The 20,990-nt window shown below is 41.8% G+C and overlaps 2 protein-coding genes across 2 annotated transcripts in view; one reads left to right on the forward strand and one right to left on the reverse strand.

Annotated features, from left to right (window-relative positions):
• Window positions 1–839: 839 nt before the first annotated feature.
• taf4a (TAF4A RNA polymerase II, TATA box binding protein (TBP)-associated factor) lies at window positions 840–10,710 on the forward strand. Its single transcript, XM_029503148.1, has 15 exons — window positions 840–2,044; window positions 2,452–2,585; window positions 2,923–3,039; window positions 4,092–4,181; window positions 4,366–4,488; window positions 4,679–4,768; window positions 4,903–5,127; window positions 5,292–5,433; window positions 5,523–5,625; window positions 5,961–6,130; window positions 6,235–6,365; window positions 6,563–6,688; window positions 7,290–7,346; window positions 7,446–7,568; window positions 9,283–10,710. The coding sequence occupies exons 1-15, from the start codon at window positions 1,174–1,176 to the stop codon at window positions 9,445–9,447; spliced, it is 2,667 nt and encodes an 888-aa protein (XP_029359008.1). The 5' UTR covers window positions 840–1,173; the 3' UTR covers window positions 9,448–10,710.
• An 8,294-nt stretch (window positions 10,711–19,004) lies between these two features.
• Window positions 19,005–20,990, reverse strand: part of cdh4 (cadherin 4, type 1, R-cadherin (retinal)) — a 66,099-nt gene continuing 64,113 nt past the window's right edge. The window contains exons 13-14 of the mRNA XM_029502170.1: window positions 19,780–19,944; window positions 19,005–19,211 (exon numbers count right to left, since the gene is read on the reverse strand). Coding sequence (XP_029358030.1) covers window positions 19,005–19,211; window positions 19,780–19,944 — 372 coding nt within the window. The remainder of the gene's footprint in view (window positions 19,212–19,779; window positions 19,945–20,990) is intronic.

Genomic DNA, 20,990 nt, shown 5'->3' on the forward strand with positions numbered 1-20,990 from the left:
TGAAATAAAAATTAACACGCATTAACATTTGAAGAAATGCTGAGAACCAAATGTTTTTTTTTTTTTTTTTTACATAAACAAACCCAAGCAACAAATGGAACTTTCTTTTTCATGCCCAAACTTTTGCATACAGCCAGTGAAACTACAGTAGTGAGGTGGTTTACATTTTTCATTAGACAGTGCAATCCAAACCTATATCCTGTAAATTTGAAAGTCAGGACACTCAAGCTTCAAACTATTAATGCTCTATCTGTGAAATATAAACATATCTTATGTTCACACTGTACACTTGGACCATAGTCAGCACATGAACGAAAGTAAAAGAAATTTGTTTTGTTTTGTTTTGTTCAGTCAGAACGGGGTGGTTTGATCAGAATACATCCTTAGAAAGGCTGACAGCACGTTGATGGAGGCAGGAGGGTGGGGCGCCCTCAAACGCCTCATCTACAACAGCAACTTCACTTCACTGGCCAAAACAGTGCAGCCATCTTGCACGGCTTTTGGAGACTGACTAAACTCTGAAATCTGCTTTGTTGGCTTGTTCTAAACCGCGTTATCGCTCCACCGAAAGTCAGTCGGCACGACCCTGAGTCAGGACAGTTAACGGGACAGCGTGAACACACCGGCTGAAGCGAAACATTTGACGGAAACGTTTCGTCTCCGGTGCGATGTTACTCCGTCTCGTGCCTCCCCAGGACTGACAGCTGAGGCCATTGGTTCCGCCTTTTAGGGTGCGCAGCAGCCAATCACAGCCCGCCCTGCTCCTCGCACCCAGACGTTCGCTCGCTGTGCGCACGCGCACGTCAGTTGGTAAGTACCTCACTTCTCACAAGCTCACGGGAGTGTGAAGATGGCGGTTCGCCCGGGCCCGCTGGATGAGCTGCTTTTACACACAGAGGTGAATAAAGCGGTAGTTTGTCATCCCGTCCGGTCTGTAGAGTCACAACTATCGGTTTTGAGTCACAACAACCACTGGGATAGGCACGAAGCAACCGGTAATTACATGGCCATAGTTCCGGGACAGGGGGGGAGCGAGAGCTAATGTCCAGCTGAGACTTGGTCAAGACGATTGCTACAACAGGTACGCTGTAACTACTTATGTTGTTTTCCTCTTTGTCTCGACAAGAGTGTACAAGAATAACCAGCAGCGGAGCTGTCAGACGAATCCGGTAGATGTGTCATAGCCGCGTCCCTGCACATTCAAGATTGTTTGTGTTCCGTCGGAACAAGTTGGAAGTGCAGGGGGTCTCATCAAAGCGAGGTCCCCATGGTTCAACTATGGACGCACCGACGGCTAGCACCGACTCCTCCGCGGGACGCGACCCGAGCAAAACACTTGTTGTCAGTGGCGATGCAACTTCTCTGCCCAATCACCAGGGGAAAGTAGGCTCGTACTCAGCGCAGACTTTCAATGGGAGCCAAACTATGAACTCTCACAATTCAGGAAGCGCTGCTGCCCCTCTCGGGGGGACAGCAGTGACAAGTGGCAGTGGAAACAGCAGCGTCCCCGCCGTATCTGTCGCAGCTGTCAGCAGTGGACCAGTGTTGTCTAAAGGGCTGTCCAGTGCGATTATGCCCCCTTCGTCAAACAGTGTAATCCAGACTCCTCTTATGAACCCGCAGAGCGTTGTCCCCACAGCTCCGTCTGTGAGCCAGCCAACAGCACCCACCGTGACTCTCGGCAGGCCGCCTATGCAAACCGCGGGGTCGGGTGCAACTCTGAATGGGAACAATAACGCGAGTCCAGCCGTGGCTACCAGTGCACCGGGGCAGACAAGCGGCGGCATGCAAACTCCGCTTGTAAACAATGGCCAACCCTCCAACTCTGTGTCCGTCGGTGCGAGGTCGCACATTATCAAGGCAGAGCCACCCACAACAATAATACAGTCGGCACCGCAGCCGGCTGTCAGCGCTCCCCGGACTCCGGCCACGGTAGCTGCCGGTCCAGGTGGGATCCGAGCTCTGACACCTCAGATGCTGGCCCCAAGGCTCCCCCAGACCTCCCCAGGACAGCCCAGTGTGCACAACATTCAGCTTCCCCCGGGTGAGTGAATATAAACCTTTGCCTTATAAGTGCCCCGCTATTTATTTACACACTCATAGAAAGATTTATATGAAAATATTGTTTCAGTTTCATGTGCCAGTTGATTCAAATAAACAGTGCACGATTACAAGCTCACTGTATGTTGTTACAGTGTTGAATCACTGCTCTTGTGTTACCTATGGTGTCTGCTTTGTGAGATTTACACCACCAATTTTTCAAGTTTGCCCAGCATTAAGGTTCTTCTGTTGCATTTACTCTGAGCATTTTTCTTTGTTTTGATTTTTTTTTTCGTTGTTTTGACAGTGCTTATTCCTGGTAATTCCATGTGATAATATAATTGCAATTAAGCTGTCTACTGTCATCTAGAGATGCTAATTTTCTCCCATGTATTTTCTGACTTGCTTCAGGGATGGTACTTGTACGCAGTGAGAGTGGACAGCTGCTGATGATTCCTCAGCAAACTCTGGCCCAGATGCAGGCTCAGACGCAGGGAGGAATGGCACCCAGGACTCCTACACCAACAAATGTGCCTCCTGGCCAGGTAGTCTGGCAGTCTGCCGAGCAAAAGCTTTATATCTGCAACATTTATGTCTGACGTCTTTAGTGTTTAGGGCAGTATTATTGCCCATGCTCAGCCTGCCTTCCTGTTTTGTAGCTTTAAGGATGACCTGTTGATTGTGGTAATAGAACATAGTTTGAGGTTCAGATAAATGGAATGCAGTGTTGCACTATAGGTGCACTGTCTATAATGTAATCATTAGTATTCATTTATGAACATTTTTTTTTTTTAATGGATGTAAATGTAAACATTAGATGCCTCTTTTTGTATGATAAAAGTGGGGGCTGCACATTGTAATTAGGTTTCTGCCCCCTCTCAGGCTTCTGGAAACATCATCAGCCGACAAGTGGCTCCTAGCACTATCATCCGACAGGGTTGTCCAGCTCCAACGTCGCTCGCTGCGACCACTACTCTTCACAGACCTCCTATTCTACAGGTAAGCTTGTCTAGATTTGGGTGTCACATAATTATTGATGATGTTCATTTAGCTTGGTGCACATTGTTTAATGTTCACTATTTGAATAAGCTTCAAACATTCTAAGTCATTGTTCCATCTCTGGAGCATTATGCCATTGTAGAATTTGACTGCAGAATGTAAACAAATCTGATTTACTTTTATTGCACTTAATCTAAGTGTTTCATTTACTGAAATTGGCTTGGTATGTTGTTATATTTGAATCCATTATTATTAATATTATCAGTTATGAGTGCATTTTCTCACAATCAAAGGACCCAAACTGTTATTTTCTTCAAGATGTGTTATTTGGTGCATGTGTGTATAAATGTTTTCTGTTACCTTGACTTTTTTATAATCCTGAAACTTTTTACTTGTTTTTTTATATTTTATATTTATATATATTTATATTTATATTTTCATAAGAGTTTTCTGTGGGATTTCATGTAATCCAAATGATGCTTTATTTTTTAATCAATAACTAGCATCAAGAGGTTTAATTGGGAAGAAGAAAAACTCAGGTCATAATAATTTTTACCCAAACTATAAACCCCAAAATTTATTGTGCGTGTCAAATGTAAATCAAGTTACCTTAAGGCCATTCATTCAATTCTAAAACTGAAGTAATTAATCAGTATTTTTGGAATACTCATTGCCTTTTTAAGATTCTTCAAAGAAACTGTTAAAAATACGTAGTTTTTTCTCCTTGGTATCTAGGTAACTTTGTTGGGTCAGCCTTCTGCGTTTATATATGAAACGTTAATGTCGCCGTCATAAGCTGTATCCATTTCATCCAAGCAAACCTTTCCTGGTGATACATAACGTTTTAAAAAAATTATTCAAACAAACTGCCATAATACCTTTGGAAAAGGGGAAAAAAAGTGTATTTCTTACTTTGAAGCTCATAAACCCCCTCCTATCAGGAGCTGGACGCCTGTTTGATTTCACTTAGTTAGTTTCACAGAAACTGTTTTAAAGTTTAAAAACCTTTCAACAACTTTTCAACAACTTAAAAAGCATATTTGTATTCACAGAGTTCAGTTGGGACTGCAGTACCAGGAATGACCACCAGGGCTGTCACTCAAACAGTTGGGACCACAGTTACCTCAGTAACAGTGAGCAAAGTGAGTTGTCCCAAGTCCAGCTGATCTTACAAAGCTGCTGTCTGTGTGTACTCCAACTTTAAGAGCTTATGATACCTACATTGTATTTATGGCGAATATAATGAAAAAAGACCTATGTATTATGTGGTTTATAAAATTATTATCTATAAAGCTTGTTCATCAGATTGTTTTGTGTTTCTGGCAGGAGACAATGGAGAATGTGAAGAAGTGTAAGAACTTCCTGTCTACATTGATAAAGCTGGCATCCACTGGGAAGCAATCAACAGAGACTGCGGCCAGTGTGAGAGAGCTGGTCAAAGACTTGCTGGTGAGCGAGCTGTACGCAGTGATGATTGAACTAACGTGCTTTGCTGTTTTTCACTTTTTAACAAAGACTTTGACAATTGTGTAGTCATTTATTTTGAAAGCAAATCTTTCTTGGTAAACTGACCCAAGATCTGTTCCTGTAATTATGGTACCTCTCACTCCCAGCTCATCATGTGTATGTGTTGCACTAGGAGGGAAAACTGGAAGCTGAGGAATTCACCAGCAGATTGTACAAAGAGCTCAATTCGTCCCCCCAACCTTACCTTGTGCCTTTCCTGAAGGTGAGAAAGCATATATTCAGCTTGTGTAATTGATGTACTGTCCAGAGGAAGGTGTGGAATATTTTTTTTCTGACCAAAAGAAACAAGTTTTAGTTCATTTCTATAATGTTGGTCTTCTTGTTTGTCTTCTGTAGAGAAGTCTGCCCGCCTTGAGGCAACTTACTCCAGACTCAGCAGCATTCATTCAGCAGAGTCAGCTCCCCCAGCCAGCCTCAAGTCCAGTGTCCTCCATCTCATCCACACCCACCCCTACCCCTACCACAGTGGTCCTGGGCAGCCCTGCCCCGCGCCTCACTGGCCCAGTCAGCAGGCCTCCGCTTCAGCCCAGCATTAGCAAGCTGGGGCAGAACCCCCAACTGGTAAACTGACTGCTCCATATCACACATGTCTCAGGTTGTATTTATAGCAAATCTAATTTTCACTAAATTTTCCATACCCTAAGACTGTATAGTAAAGCAACAAGTACGCATGGCATGTCAATGTTATTATAATGACACAACAGTCGGCACTTAAAACCTTTCAGGTTCTCCATTCTCAACAGTCAAGAGCACTGTTGAGACCTCAGGTAACATTACCAACGACCCCCATGGTGACACTCAGGAATCAGGCCCCTGGTCGAATCATGCTGGGACAGCAACAAGTCCAGCTTAAAGAGCTGCAACCAGGTGAGGAAAGGAACTGAAGATCACCTCTCTTCGTGCATGTCAATGTCTTTTATAGAGTTAACCTTTAATGCATTATTTGTGTCTGCCAGTTCCTGTGCGGCCAGACATGCCACATGTGTCTAAACAAATTTCTGCTGTAGCCTTGACCGCAGCTCAGAAGAACAAGCTGAAAGAGGCTGGTGGCACTTTCAAGTAAGAGTCAATTTGTTGATATATTAATGAGGAGAGGTGACATATACGGCAACAACAGAACAAGAACATACACATTTCTGATTTGGGTAAAAGTAAATAATTGCATTTTACTGTGGGCCCCTATTATGGTTTTAAAATTGATTTTAATTTAAAATTAATTCATAGGTTTTAATATCAAAACAAGGTATTGTTGTATTCCCATAAACAAGCATTTGATTCCTAAACATTATCATGCCATCACAATATGATCAAAAACTAATAAATAGCACTAAACATCTTAAACTGTCCCAATTTCAGCATGAGATATTGCAATTTCAGAGCATTTATATTTACAGAGATGATGACGACATCAATGATGTGGCCTCTATGGCTGGAGTGAACCTATCCGAGGAAAGTGCTAATATCCTGGCAACCAATTCTGGACTAGTGGGAGTAGTGACACATTCCTGTAAGGATGAGACGTTCCTCTCCTGTGCAATGCTGCAAAGCAGAATGCTGGAGATAGGTGAGACATGACATTTTAGTAATGATGAGTACACAATATGCATCTCTTCATCCTTTTTATCCATTCGAAAGCACTAAGGTGCAGTGCTTTTTCTTTTCCTGTAGGCAGGAAGTATGGTGTAACAGATCTGGGTGCTGAGGTGGTGAACTATGTCTCCCATGCTACACAGCAGCGACTACAGAACCTGCTTGAAAAAGTTTCCCAAGTGGCCCAGCAGAAAAATGTCAACTTAAAGGTTTGTTTATAGCTGCTCGATGATCACGCTAAAACAAACTTTTCCATTTTGGTTTAGATTTACCTTTAATCAGATTCTTATACTGCTGCTATTGCATTTCCAGGGTTGTATTTGAAACACACAACATGACAGCAGCATCTTACAGTGTTTTGTGTCCCCATCCCTGCAATAATTTGTCTACCATTGTCTGTTGGCAGGAGGATGATAACCAAGAGCAAAGCAATGATGTGCGTGCTCAGTTGAAGTTCTTTGAGCAACTGGACCAGTTAGAAAAGCAACGGAAGGAGGAACAGGAGAGAGAGATCCTCCTGAAGGCAGCTAAGGTGTGGCATCATTAGCAGCAAATATCCTCATAAGCCATCCACTGACCATTGCTGAAGAGACATGAATAACTAAAGCGCTGTGAATTTAGATACCTGGTCTAATATGTCATGCCCATTTTGTTGGCTGTAGGCACGTCATTGATGATCTTCTAGATTCAAACTTTTAGCGGCTACAATCATCCAACTTTCTTATTATTTTATTGGCCTACACTGATGCCAGTTCTTTTTTTTTAATTCTTGAATGAAATCAGTTTCTTTGTATTTATTATATTGAGTGTTAAATGAATAATGGCTTTTTTGTCCTTGTTTTTGACTCACCCTCAGGATGCAAATCATGAAGTAACAAACAAATATGTAGAGTTACATATCAGCTAGTGCTGGAGATTAACCTCTAACAATAACTTTTATAAATTATTTGGGCTTTAAACAACAAGTTAAAGCAGTGAAATAATTTTAGTCAGCTATTGTGATGTCGTAACAACTTTAACTGTAAACCTGAAAATTCATAGATATGGTCACATTGAATGGATTTTCGGCTTGACCAAAGTAAGTAACTTTTGCATGCATTAAAACATTTGTGTCTGGCTTTTTCTCCCTGCAGTCTCGAGCTCGACAAGAGGACCCAGAGCAGTTGCGGCTAAAACAAAAGGCAAAAGAGGTGAGATGGCAGGAGGACAACAGCCAGTTGTATCCTCTGTTTCTGTATGTTTCAGTACTGTATGGTTGAATTCCCTGTTGTTATGTGTGTGTTGACCAGATGCAGCAGCAGGAGCTGGCTCAGATGAGGCAGAGGGAGGCCAACCTTACGGCACTGGCAGCCATCGGACCCAGAAAGAAGAGGAGGATTCTGGACTCCCCGTCCTCTTCCACTGTGGCTGAGGTAACATTAAAACCAGAAAATTTCCCAAAGGGTGTTGGTCCAGGTAGAGCCGGCAAATCCTGGGACATCAAGTCTACCAAGTCTTCACAGTCACTTCACAGTCTACCTTGGAACATCTCATGCTTTTCTTTGGCTTCCACACTCAGTAGAGAGCATCTCTACATGACTTGCATTAACATTAGCAGCAGTGACAGCAACGATAACACCGTCTTACATTTGAGAAGCTTCCTTCTTCATTTATTCATTCATCCTCAACCACTTAACCGTTTGCGGGTTGCGGGAGTGCTGGAGCCAATCCCAGCTCACATTGGGTGAGGGCGGGGTCACCCTGGACAGGTCTCCAGTCCATCACAGGGCCAACACACAGAGACAGACAGAGACCAACAACCACTCACAGTCCAGAGTACCCGGAGGAAACCCTGCAGGCAAAGGGAGAACATGCGAACTCTGCACAGAAAGGCCCCAGGCAGGGAACTGAACCCAGATCCTTGACCAGCCACCATGCTGCTAAAACTTCCTTCTTTTTGAGTTCAAATATTCTTTATAAAAATAACTATTATTAGTGTTTAAAAGCTTGTGAATGATCTTCTTGAGAGACTTTGTCAATCAGACACTGTTGGATACAGTCTGTCATTGACATGCTACACTACCTAGACTGACACGTGCAGTGAGTCTGCTGCTCTCATACCTGCAGACAAAAACAGAAATCAGTGGACTAATTTACGCTGTCATCTGACTTCTGGAATCACAGATCAAATTTCAGTCAGAGTCAATCAGTAGAATGTGACAAGTTCTGGCAGCCACAGTATACCTCTCCCGGCTCTTTATTTTTCATACATGTGACTACACCTCCATTTATTGTGTCTTTTGGTCACCACCAAATCCTCTGCTGATGTTTCTATTCACCGGCGAGCATCTACCAGAGCAGAGTCTGTGCTGCAATAAAGGACCATGTACTTTCAGTTATTCAGTTATAATTTAAGTGATTCTTATTCTGAAGAAAAGGGATATCAGAGTTTTCTCTAAAGAACAAACAGAAATGATTGATACTGGGATAAAGTGCCCTGTTACTTAAAATGAATGTGGGCTACAGTAGGTGTCTCCAGGGCCACGTTTTGCCACACACAGACCCACAAGGTAAAAACAATAAGCATCTCTGCTGTGCTGGCAATAACGCTTTAGCAAAACAGCATTGCACATGAGGGCAATTTTGAGATGTGTATTTTTATGAGCTGCACGGGCCACGACTGCAGCTTCCTAAATAATCTACAGATGATGTAGAAACACTCACACCAGCCCACCTTTCAGCTTTTAAACCCAGGTTTGTCTTACACATTGATGCATTCATTTAGATATCTTTTCATTTATCGTTCATCTGTTTAAGCTTTTATTCCTTTGTTGATTTTTTTAAATGCACTCTCAACCGAAACATGACCAGATGTTACAGCTGATTGAAAAGTTGATTTTCAATGCTTTTCAAATGTGGAAAATCTTTTTTACACATTAATTAAACTACTACACAACATACTCTTCTCTGTACAGGAAAGCTCGAGCTGGATCCTTTTAGACATTAAACACTCGACTCTACACTCTAATTACTGAATCTAAGTCACTAATTTAAATCTGACTATCTAAGAAGCTTCCTGGGTAAAGGTGTACGTTGTTATTAATTTTGCCCCTGACATTCTCGCTCCCATCATTCTCTTCCTTGCAGGGATCAGGAACAGGTTCCTCTCTGTTGGGTGGTGCTGGTTCATCGGGCTCCAGACCTACACGGCAACGGATCACACGTGTCAATCTCAGGGACCTGCTCTTCTGCTTGGAAAACGAGAGTTTTACCAGTCGCTCCCATTTCCTCTACAAGGGTTTTCTTAAATAGACTCAATGCCAGAGAGATGAGAATTAGGAGGAGGTGAGAGGAGGAAAATGACTTGTGTGGGGAGCCCAACAGCTTCCACCATAGAGAGAGCATAAGAGACTCTTTAGAAAAGAAGAGCAGCAACTTGGCACATTTTAAGGTTTTTCAGATACAATAATACAATAGTAGCTATTTGATGGCCTCTCTACCTCCCTCCTCAAAAAATGCCAGTTTTCTTTTGGAACAGTCCTGGACCTTTGCCCCTTTATTATCCCTGTACAATTTATTTTCAAGAAGGTGCAAAAAAAGGATTATATTATGGGTTTTTGTATGAACGAATTACTTATTGTACACTTATGCACTACAACAAAGTACAGTTTATTTTCTGATTCTTTGTATGTGCATTAGGCTTTAAAGCAATGAAAATAATTTTTTTATTAGACCACCAACTAATTTTATTAATAATGATTTAATGTTAGTTTTTGTCAACTGAATTAGATTCAGCTCCAAACTGTATAGCCTACTGAGTTGCCTTCTTAACTAAGAATAAGCCATATAGCTATCCTGAAGCAATTAACCCTGCTGTATCTCATGAAGCAGTTGCTCGCTCGCTCTCCATCATCTCCATTATGTCTTGATTTTTTTTTTCTTTTTCCCCCTCCCCAGCATATTTATTAACTAAACTCAAGCTTAAATTAATGTTTAGTTATTTATTTGATTTCACGTGACACCTCAATTGTTTCATGTAGTTTAAATTCAAAACAAAATGTATTTACATGCATATAACATTTAAAATCAGTTTTGGACATTTTTTAGGGTGTATAGATTTGTTTGTGTGACGAGAGGTGTGTGGTTTTTTTTTTTGTTTTTTTTTTAAATGTTAAATAGTTCTTTTAAAATTAGTTTAATTAGTTTGACCTGTAGTCATTTCTGAAACTTCAACAGGTTTCAACAGCTTTTAACCTATTCTGCTATACCAAACATATGTCTACCTGAAACTGATTTATATTTTTGTAGCTGCCCACAAACACACATTTTTACTATTTCAATAGTGACTGACAGTGTCCTCCAAGTTTTTCCTTACTTGCTTATATTTTCGCACGCTACTGGACAGCCCCTTAGGTTTTTAGCACCTATGACTTAAAAAACTGGAGTTTCTCCCTGTATATTTGTAAATGTTCCACCCAAAGTTTTACACTCGGTTTTGTATAGAATTGAGAATTTACCCGTACAACATAAAGAAAAACACAATTTCTCTATTGAAAGTTTGAATAAATAATGATTTTGCAGTAATTCTTGTGGTTTGCCATTTATCTGGATTTTATAGTGTTATTTAATTGCTATGCAGCAGGGGGCAGCATTGTATTGTCAGAACATCTGGACGTGGGCTGCATGGCATGCAGAGGATCTGTAGTGAGCCTTTGCACATGAATGAGCTGAATGACTTTAATTCTGTTTTACTCTACCTGTTCACAGATAATTCCACATAATCCTCTAACATCTGCAGAGCCGCATGTACTACACATCGTGTCTCCCCAGGGTCTGTATATTTAGCAACTCCCATGAGTGCAATGCACATCTCTCAAACCAAAATTCACAAACTGTCAGCCACCAGTCTGTGCTGCTCTTTGTTGGGCTGCCTTGTTTGAGTTCGTCTCCATTATCAGCCCAACTCACAGTGCATTGGCAACAGCTGCCACATCAGCTGCTAACATCCGCCACGGCCATGGGCTGGAAATAATTAGGCCATTCTGCCAGGGGGACAGTAGCCTGATGTTACAGTGATTGGGAGCAGCTTTTGTATCTGCATTGACCAAAAGAGGAACAAGTCTATATTTGGAGCCATCAGCAGTGATGAGCCTCAATTTAAATTTCCATAATGAAAGCACATTTAGGAGCCACTAGGTGGCAATAGCTCGTTTTACCACATCACTGCTAGAGCTGATGGTTGAAATAGTGTGCAGGTTTTTTTATGGTTCATTTTACCTGGTTACATTTGGTCCGCTGTGCTAAAACAGACCAACAAGGCCAACCTGTCAGATGCTGTCTATATATATATCTATATATATAGATATATAGATATATATATATATATATTTTTTTTTTTTTTTTTTTTTTTTATTTTTCAACATACTCAACAACATAAAAGTCAATATTGTTGACACAATAAAAGTATTATGCTGCTGCGAGAGTGCAGAGGCAAAAAGCTCAGCTTTCTGTTGGCCTGACAGGCCTTCATGGCATCACTGTCTGGTGGCAGCGGTGACTCAGGTAAGGCCTCACCCTTTGTGCTTCAGCCCAATCCAATATTTTTCCTGGTAATCCCTCTTCCACTCCTCAACACCACTGCTCTTTCAGAGTTAAGTCCACATAAGCTCCCACTTGAGTGCCAGAGGCAGAGCAACAACAGGGATGGTGCGGTTGCCTAGCGACGTCTCAGTCACTGCACCTGAGGATGTTGGGTAAACACCCAGAGCCTGCCAGAGGGAAGAAAGGATAACTAACACCACTGTTTCCCTCCACAGCATTTATTAAAGGGGGCTGTTATTAATTTGTCATATTCAGTGCTGTGATTTTTGCTCCCACGTCAGGGTGAGATTATATAATAAACCATATCTCACGCAAGTTTATTTGTTTGTGTCTGCAGGCACACGCCTGCCTGTGACTGTTCATCTGTACTTGGCCGTGGGTGCTTTGTCTGATTCTATGATGGGATTTTGACTGCTCTGATAAAGCTTCACAGCCGGGTGTTCCTCTTGCACTTTTATGATAAGTCTGTGGTCTAAAATTCTTTTGCTTGTTTACGCTCACAGAGGGGCTCAGTTTTAATGATAGTTAGAGGCTGATGAAAGCTCCCCTGGTCCCCATTACTTACATGGATTGGAAGATTATGAAATCCTTTATCAAGGTAAGACCTCTATAGCTAGATGGATGAGAAGGCTGTGATATTTTTTTAATTGACATTACTTTGAAAATCAATGAATTCAAAGTTCCACACCTAATCCCATTGTATTCATGCCGCAAGACAAATACATCACTAAAAGACAGTTAATTAACGTTATATTTTTCAACATCTCCTTGCTTATTGTTGATTAAGCTTTGAGCTTATGAATAAAACTCTCTCATAGGAGTGATATGGGAATGTGATTTGGACAAACTGGTGTAGCATGATGTGATTCAGGATCTGCACTTTATCGTCCATTAAGGTGCATAAATTCAGTGGCCTATAACCACTTTGGTCCTTGAATGAAAGTGTGCAATTTTCAGCTTCTTCCAAAGAATAAAACCCAGGAATATAAAATGGAACAACAGTTCATTAGTTTATGCCTCCTCATAGCTTCATTTCTTGTGCCTCTGTGCCCTTGGCCCACCCAGGTTAATGCTGACTTTAAGACTTTTGTTACGGGTTTGACGGGGTGGTCCACTTTGGCCTGGAGATGCTATAATAAGGCCAGTGTTTATGACTGAGCTGAAATGGGTTTGTAAGCACGGCTGAACCTGTGAGGTATTGACGCAGGGGTTAATAGCCTGTTGGCCTCTTTAATGGAGCTGAATCAGGTCAGGCAGCAGGTAGTGTCAGCCCACAGGAGAGGAACATCTCCATTTACAAAGTCATCTCCTCTGCAGCACCAGAATGTGTTGAGCATACAGCGAAATGTGTGCCATGATATCCCACAGCAGAGGAACAAATAAGCTGGGACGCCTCATGACACAGGTTGATGTTAAAGTCAAAAATGGCCATTTGATCCTTTGTCTTGTTCCGAAATTGTGGTGAGGCTTTTGAAATAGTGATGTAAATCCATGTCAAAAATCACTGGTAACAGTGGCACATTAAACAGGCACATAGCACCTAAGGTTAGAGCAGAGTACTGTAAGAATTTAAATTCCACACCTGATATTGCACCAAGATGACTGCACTTCATCCTGAAGCGAAAAATCTCTGGGTGAACCAATCTCATATTGACTCCACCAAAGAACTGAGTAGCTCACCAAACTCAGCAACAAAATGTGACATGCCATTCGACATTTTTTAAATATTTCAATCTAAACTAAAAAAGAAAACCATTGCCATTGCCATTCCCACAGACATGGCTTAAGAAGGTCAAATGGTGCCAATCCACATCCCATATTAAATAAAATAGCCCCTCATTTTTAACCAGCAGCAAAAAGCAAATGTGATGAGAGCAATAAACGGCCACAGCACAAAAATTCCACTTCACCCAGAATAACTTTCTAACATTCCCAAATACACAAATGAACTATGCATAAAAATACTTTTCTTTTTAGATATGACTCACAATGAAGCATATTTAAATTGTGCTCTTTAGATGGAGTAAAATTATAAATCCATTAAACCCAAATGTATGATCTGAGTCATAAAACAGCGACTTATCAGTTTACACTGTCACATGACAGCATAGGTTGCCATCACTCCCCGTCATGTTATACTGATATCATCCTTACATTTACAAGGCTAAGGCTGTTACACATGTGCGGTGGTCAATTATTTATTTATACTAATGACTATGCTTTACTCATAGTAAATGTTGGAACTGTCTTCCTGAAGTGATGCTGACGGAGGAAAAGTGAGGGGCAGATGGGAATAGAAGCTTGATTGTACCCTAAAGGACACAAAATACAGACAAAGGAATCATGGTCTACTATTTAGAGATGTAGCCGGTGTCCCAGTGAGGCACTCAACCTGTGGCTAAAGTGAAGAATAACATCTAGTCGATGAGAGCAGCGGCTCTGCTCAAGGGTGTAGCTCCGGTTTCCCACTGCACTCCCCAGCATGTAATCACAGAGAGGAGCTGGTCTCTGCAGAGCCGCTCAGCAGAAGCAGCGCAGGTTTTATGTAGCCCTACCTGTGCTGAGGATGTTAAATAAGTTGAATGATGAATTTCTCAGTGTGATAATCTTTCACATGGCAGGAAAATTTGGGCTGTGGTGTGAACACTTTTATTCAGGGTCTGAAGTACTTGATGATATTTAACCTTTAAACAGGAAGTTGTCGTTACCGGACTCAATATGCTTGAAAACATTGAAAATCAGAAAGATCAGTCAGAAACATCTGATATGGATCTTCTCCTCGGGGGTGGTGAGGTATGCAAAACAGGGCCTCCCACAAACATCAAATTAAAACCCCCTAACATTTATTTTCAAAGTGCCAGACTTGAAAAGCACCATGGAGGTAAGAAACAGCAACAGGATGTTCGCAATTTAGATCTTAAGAGGTCTGTGTATGGTAACATGCCAAATTTCTTCTTCTTTTTTTTTGCCCAGATAATGGATGATACATGCATTGTCCATTGCGTACCGAATTTCACGTGTGACACATCTTGAGGACATCCACATGCCGCTATTATGTCAAAACGCCACCTCAGCCCACGAGAGAAAATTCATTCATTGTTCAATACTCTAGAAAATCTCAAGCAGATATCCAGCAAGACAAGTCCTAATATACAGCATTAACTCAGATCGGCTTATCAGACCTCTGACATACATCAAACTGCCATTAACGTACTGAACAGACAGCACATTGCAGGAAGAATGGCAGGAATTTGGCTGCAGTGCACGAAGGCTTTTTTGTACCAAGCTGTAAACGTGTTGATTTCTGTTGTACTGCGGGACACTGTAACATGAGAGGCCATGATTTGCTTTTGGAAACTGACTCAAGTGGTCGTCTGAGGATCTGCAGGTTTAGGCAGTTCCACGTTGGATCGACTTCTTCTCCCTGAACAAAAATGAAGCTCAAGCATCTCCGATTCAGGAACAGTCACCTTTCACAGCAATAGCGATCAAGGGTTAGAGATACAGCAGCACAGGTGTCAATCAAAATGGTATGCTGCTTTTTTTCTGATAGCATCAAATAACTAACAGAGGAAAAGAAACCATTTGACATAAGTCACTGTGGTAAGGACCAACTAAAGTGACGAACCATCCCTGGGAAAATTTATTTGACATGTACCTTTGGTTTGGTCCATGTCGCATTGGCTAGCATAGAGTGGGTGGGGTTTATGACCCGTATAGCTCTTTTTAATGGCTGTTTGATAGTGCATAGACAGTGTTTCAGCACTGACTGATGTGAGCCCACTGTCTTGGAAATAGCTGAGTGTCTCCACTGGACCAGCCATCCATATCATAAATGTCTGGTCATTAAACAGTATTCTCTCCCCCACATGCAGCAGGAACATCACATTTATTCTGCTGCTTTGATCTCGTTTTAGAGTCCTGAAATACCACGAGGTTCAGATTGGTGTCAGCAGAAAAGCAGCCAGCAGCGGTCTGCTGTGGTCTGGGCGGAACCTCTGCTGAACAGCGACATCAACACCAAACTGCAAACAGCTGATCGCGCAGCTGGCATCAGAACCAGCATCAGCTGGTGTTTTTTCCGATTGGACTGTTCCCAGCACTGACCCAGGGGACCCGCTACAGCTACAGTATCTGATAGGAAATGAGAAGAGCCAGGCTTGGCCCTATTTGAAGAGAACTTTATTTGCAACACACAAGGCACTGGCTACCGGCCAGCAGCAGAGCCCTCAGTCTGTACATGCAGTTTATCAAGGGGCCTTCCTCCCCTCTGCTACAAGAAAACCAAGTGAACTTCAGCTAAACCCATCAAAGACAGCTTCCCTGAAGTTAGTCTCCTTATCTGCTAACTTGTTAGGACCAAGACAACTTTTTACCATCTTGATTATTATTTCAGAGCAGTGGGGCCCACTGCTGATGGCTCTGTCGTGCCCATTGGGAATTTCATTATTGTAAAAGTGTGAAGGTTAACTTAGGTTTATTAGTAGATGTTCTCATTACTGGGACATTCCAGCGCAGATGAACAGGCATCTCTCATCAACTAGTCCAGTGTGCTCCAAATGCTGGACTTGTTTTTTAAGTATTGTATAAATGTTCCCTCGCTCTGCTGACCCAATCTTCCATCCTACTAATCACCTCTCCACACGTCCTACCTGCGTTTTGCTACTACCTCATTTTTCTTCCTCCCTCTTACTGGCTCTGCCTCTCTGCTTTCTCTCTGGGTGTCTCATTAAAGGCGCTCTATCTAATGAGATTACGCCGTGGGGATTAATGGTGTGGTTAATTGATAGACACACAGCCGGAGAGGATTAAAACCCTTTAAATCCCCAGTGGGTTTTTTTTTTTTTTTTTGGCACTTCAGCTGACTAATTGAAATCACAGGATTGGACACAAATATAGTTCCTGACCCCATACTGCTGTTGTGCTCCTCAGTTTGAGATGCAATAAAAGAATGAATAGTAGGTGTTTTAATAGAAAGATTAAACCATATATAAACAAACAGGGTCAAAGAAGAACTGTATAACTGTCTGTTCTTCTTCATGACTCTGTCTAGCACTTACTAAACATTATTTCAGTATATAAAGCAAAGAAACTACAATGATTCAGGGCACAAATACAAACCAATCATTTAATTAAGATATATGGATAGAAATTTTGTCAATATACGATCATAATGGATTCGATTATTATATGATTATAGCATGTTTAATACTTTCCAAGGACATGAATAAGAATAAGATGAAGCACTCTCAGTTTAAACAGTATTAGTACTGCAGGCGCTGCCAATCCAGCCTGTAAACCTTGTAAATGTTTAAATCAAACACTGAGTGGCTTTGAGTTCACATTTGCTGAGATAAAACTGTAATAAATAATGATTTCAAAAGGATCAAGGAGACCCTTTGCAATTCAAAGCTTTGAGTGACCAAGCTCTATTTGAAATGGTTGAACCGACCTTCCGACAAGGACCTGATTGAGATGCAAGATGGGAACATAAAGTAAAAGATGGCACATTTTCAAAACAGGTCTCTTTTTATTTTCTAAAGCACACATCCAGTATCTAGATGAATGAGTAAAAGAATTCCAATACACTGAATAATAGAACAACTATCAGCAGGCATGGCTAATGAACCTTCCTCTACCCCGCGGCCAGAGGCCAAAAGGAACAGGAGCACATCTGTCAGACAATACAGAGTGAAGGGGAAGGCTATGTTTTATATATAAAAAGAGTGTAACAGCGTTTTTAGAAATTAAAATGAATAGAAACACTGAAATGAAAACTGAATAAGCAGGCATCTTCGAAAGTGGAGTTATGCTTCAACAGAAGACGAAGAAATTAAATATCCACATATTAAAAATGAACAGGCCAAAAACCCCTTAAGCCCAATGAAGAGCCATAGAGGGAGAGCAGCAACGTTTATGTCATCAATACTTCAAAAATAGGTATCTTACAGTATTTTTATTTTCTCAGTGTCTTTATACAGAGTATATTCATATAGTTTCTGCTGACTATTTTCACATTCTCACCACATAGTAACAAGTGCTTTGAATAAAACATTTTGAAAAAAAAAAAAAAAAAAAAAAATCATGCACCTTTTAATAGTTTTGTTGGCCTATAAAAAACGGGAATGTTCAAGGCGACAAAAGAAATCTCTCTCAAATGCTTTTGTTTCCTAGTCGTTTCAAGTTCCACTTTCTTACACTGTCTGACTTATCAGATCATGCCTACATAAGCTTTACACTGTGGAGAAAGCAACACAAAACCATACATGGCAGGCAAGCGTCTCAACATAAAGGCTCCTAAACTCATGAGACCACAGAGGAAAGGCAGGCATTCTCCACATAAATAGAAAACCCTCACATTTATAAAAATGGCCTCACACTATGTCAGTGTGTAGCTGTGGTTGTGTTAACAGGTAATGCTTGTGAGAGTCCCTAACTGAGCAGGTCCTTGGAGAAGAGGGTTGCCTCCACCCAAGACATCTCTTATTGTCTTTGTTTAGGTCATAATTTATTGGGTTACGATGTCCAATAGTCTGCCCTGGTTGTGTCCTTCCCTCCTGGGACTGGCTGCTGGGGTTTTTCAGGTGCACCACTGTGAGGGGGAGAGGGGAGCGACAGGCAGGGCTGGTTTGAAGAGCAGGGGGCCGATGAGAGAACGCGCCTCCACTGTACTGCACAAATGGCAACCGATCCTGAGATAGCAGGAGTCTGATACAAAAACACACCACAAAAGGCACTTTATAAAACGACAGTGCTTCTGTTCTAAGGAAATTCAAGTTGACAGTGAAAGAGAGTCAGAGAGCATCTTCCAAAAAAATAAAAACAAAAACCCCAAAACATTCTCTTCAGTGTGAGACTAAAGCAAGAAATGGTGTTTTAACAAGCAATCAAAGCACAAATTCACTACTTGTGTCTCTCACGACTGCATTGATTTGTCCCCAGAGAGCTCCAGGTCAGCCAGGTGAGAGAGAAAAAAAAGAAATGTACAAAACAAAAAGAAGAAAAAGAAAAAGAAAACATCACACTACGAACTCGCCACGAAAAAATATAAAGCCAGAATACAGTTGCGCTGCAGCGGAATTCGTGTTTGCAGGCTTGGTCGCTGTGAGCAGACCAACGCAGCCCATGTAAGGGTCCGTTCCTCCCACGTCTACCATGGAGCCCGCGTCGTGTTCTTGGCCCCTGCCCACGGTTTCCAGGAGCAACCATCCATCTGACCCCGCCTCTCCTGACCCCCGCTGCAGCCCCGCCCAGCCCCTGCTCCACTCTCAGTCGTCGTCCCCTCCTCCGTAGAGATCGGCCAGCTTCTTGAAGCGAGGGCCCCAGTCGTTGAGGTAGTCATAGTCCTGGTCCCCTGAGCTGGTGGAGTTGAGTGAGCTCACAGAGCCGGCGGTTGAACCACTGCCCTCATAGTCGAACACCAGCAGGGAGTCATAGGGGGGAGCCGTGGGGTCATTGTCTGCCGCCCTCAGACCCTGGAGACAAAGACAGGCAAGAAAAGGTCTTCAACCCGACTTAGAACACAATGTTTCCTGTTCTGTGGCAGGATGGTCTAGTCAGACTGATAAAGGAGGTGTTGCTCACAAACTCACAGGTGCAGGCTGCCAGACTGTAAATGTTGCAGTAAGCTCGGTCTAATCTGGGTTATCGTCCCATCAGGGTTTTAATGTCCCATCATGTTCTCAGAGAGCCAGACCTTGAGCAATGCACAGTGTTTCCTGCAGTGCTACTGCTGACAGGAATACAATTTCAGGAGAAAACAAACTGCATCTCTGCTTGTCTAACTTGAAATATTTAAAGATAATCAATCCTGCTGATTGACCATCTTAAAAAACCTCACAACCCATGAATCCTCTGTTGGCTCAGATCAAAGAGGTCACATAACAGCCAGTGAAAGCCTGCTTGGCTGTGTAGCCTATAAAATAAATGAATCCTCAATAACTTTTTTATTGCGTCTTTACTTTTCTTAGATTTGTGGTTTCATCTCTCTATGCCATGCTATGGTATGGTATCATGTCATTTCTCCTTCATTCTCCCACTTACATCATTGATAAAGTCTCCTATGTCTCCAGGGTGGGGCAGACTGGGTCTGGCAGGGTACTGCGACTCAGTGATCACAGGCCTCTCGTCCACCCTGCGCACGCCCGCTGGCTTATTGATGATGTGGTCCAGAGACTCGGGCTGCTGCAGCTGGCTCAGGTCATAGTCCTAGAAGGCCATGGAGGGAAAGCAGAGTCTGCTGATATGGTTTTTGATCATCCCCATTAGCTGGATATGAAGCATGCTGCTTCAAAGCTGTTTGTCTAGGAGTTGAGACTGATCCATTTTCACAAGAGCACTGCTGCATTATTTTTAGCTGTCCCACATCAACATTACACATAAATTCTACACCAACGTGCAATATTTCAGCAGTTTCCACACTGTTTAGCAATGGGAAACAACACAATGTTTGCTCATCAAACCGCCATTTAAACAAAAAACAAATTATGTTTCTTCATAATGATTACTCATTTCTGTTTTCTCAACACCCACAAGTTATTTCGATTTTCTTTCCATCTGTGAGTTGTCCTTTGTGCATTGCATTGTGGGAGAACAGTACATATAAAAGCGCAATCAAAAACAAACACCGACCATATTTGGTACACAAGTTTACTGTTGTCTTTGTCTTGTCCATACACACTAGATAAAAGGAAACGAGAATTACTATGTAGTGTGCTTAAGGAATATGCTTTTGCAGGAATTACCCACAAGTCATTGGCCTGTAATGAAAAAAAAAAAAAAAAAACTATTCTAAAATAATAAAAAATGTAATTTCCGTGGTTTAATCAGACATTGCTGATAATATACTGACTAATATATGTTATTGTCACTTTCTTACCGAAACAAATGACACCACAGTGTAGTTAAGAAAAAACAAGCCTCAGGCTTTACTGTCACATTTCTTTCAAAGAGTATGGAGCTATTGCAACCTATGCGTCAATAGTCAATACGCACTCTCTCTCCCTCAGTTACTCCCTGACCAACAGCAATGCAAGCGCGGCCTCAGTCAGCTGATATTTATGGGCAAATTATTCTGATGGCAGGCTCAATGTTGAATCTAAATTCGTTGCTGTCTTCTGTCATTCCAAATTAAATGGTACAATAAAAGAACAACAGTGCTTTTTATAAATATCTATTGTTTGTTATTGTTTTATATCCATTTTAAATATGTTATAGCATATGGTGTCAATAAATCAGGCAGATTGCTGACTAAC

Source organism: Echeneis naucrates, chromosome 5 (genome assembly GCF_900963305.1).
Source record: "Echeneis naucrates chromosome 5, fEcheNa1.1, whole genome shotgun sequence".
Classification (NCBI taxonomy): domain Eukaryota; kingdom Metazoa; phylum Chordata; class Actinopteri; order Carangiformes; family Echeneidae; genus Echeneis; species Echeneis naucrates.

Excerpts from the sequence above, each read along its gene's own strand:
- taf4a (XM_029503148.1), top strand. The coding sequence starts at position 1,174 with ATGTGTCATAGCCGCGTCCCTGCACATTCAAGATTGTTTGTGTTCCGT. Across the intron at positions 6,689-7,289 it reads TCCTCCTGAAGGCAGCTAAG|TCTCGAGCTCGACAAGAGGA; the intron begins GTGTGGCATCAT and ends TTCTCCCTGCAG. Across the intron at positions 7,569-9,282 it reads CCTCTTCCACTGTGGCTGAG|GGATCAGGAACAGGTTCCTC; the intron begins GTAACATTAAAA and ends TCTTCCTTGCAG.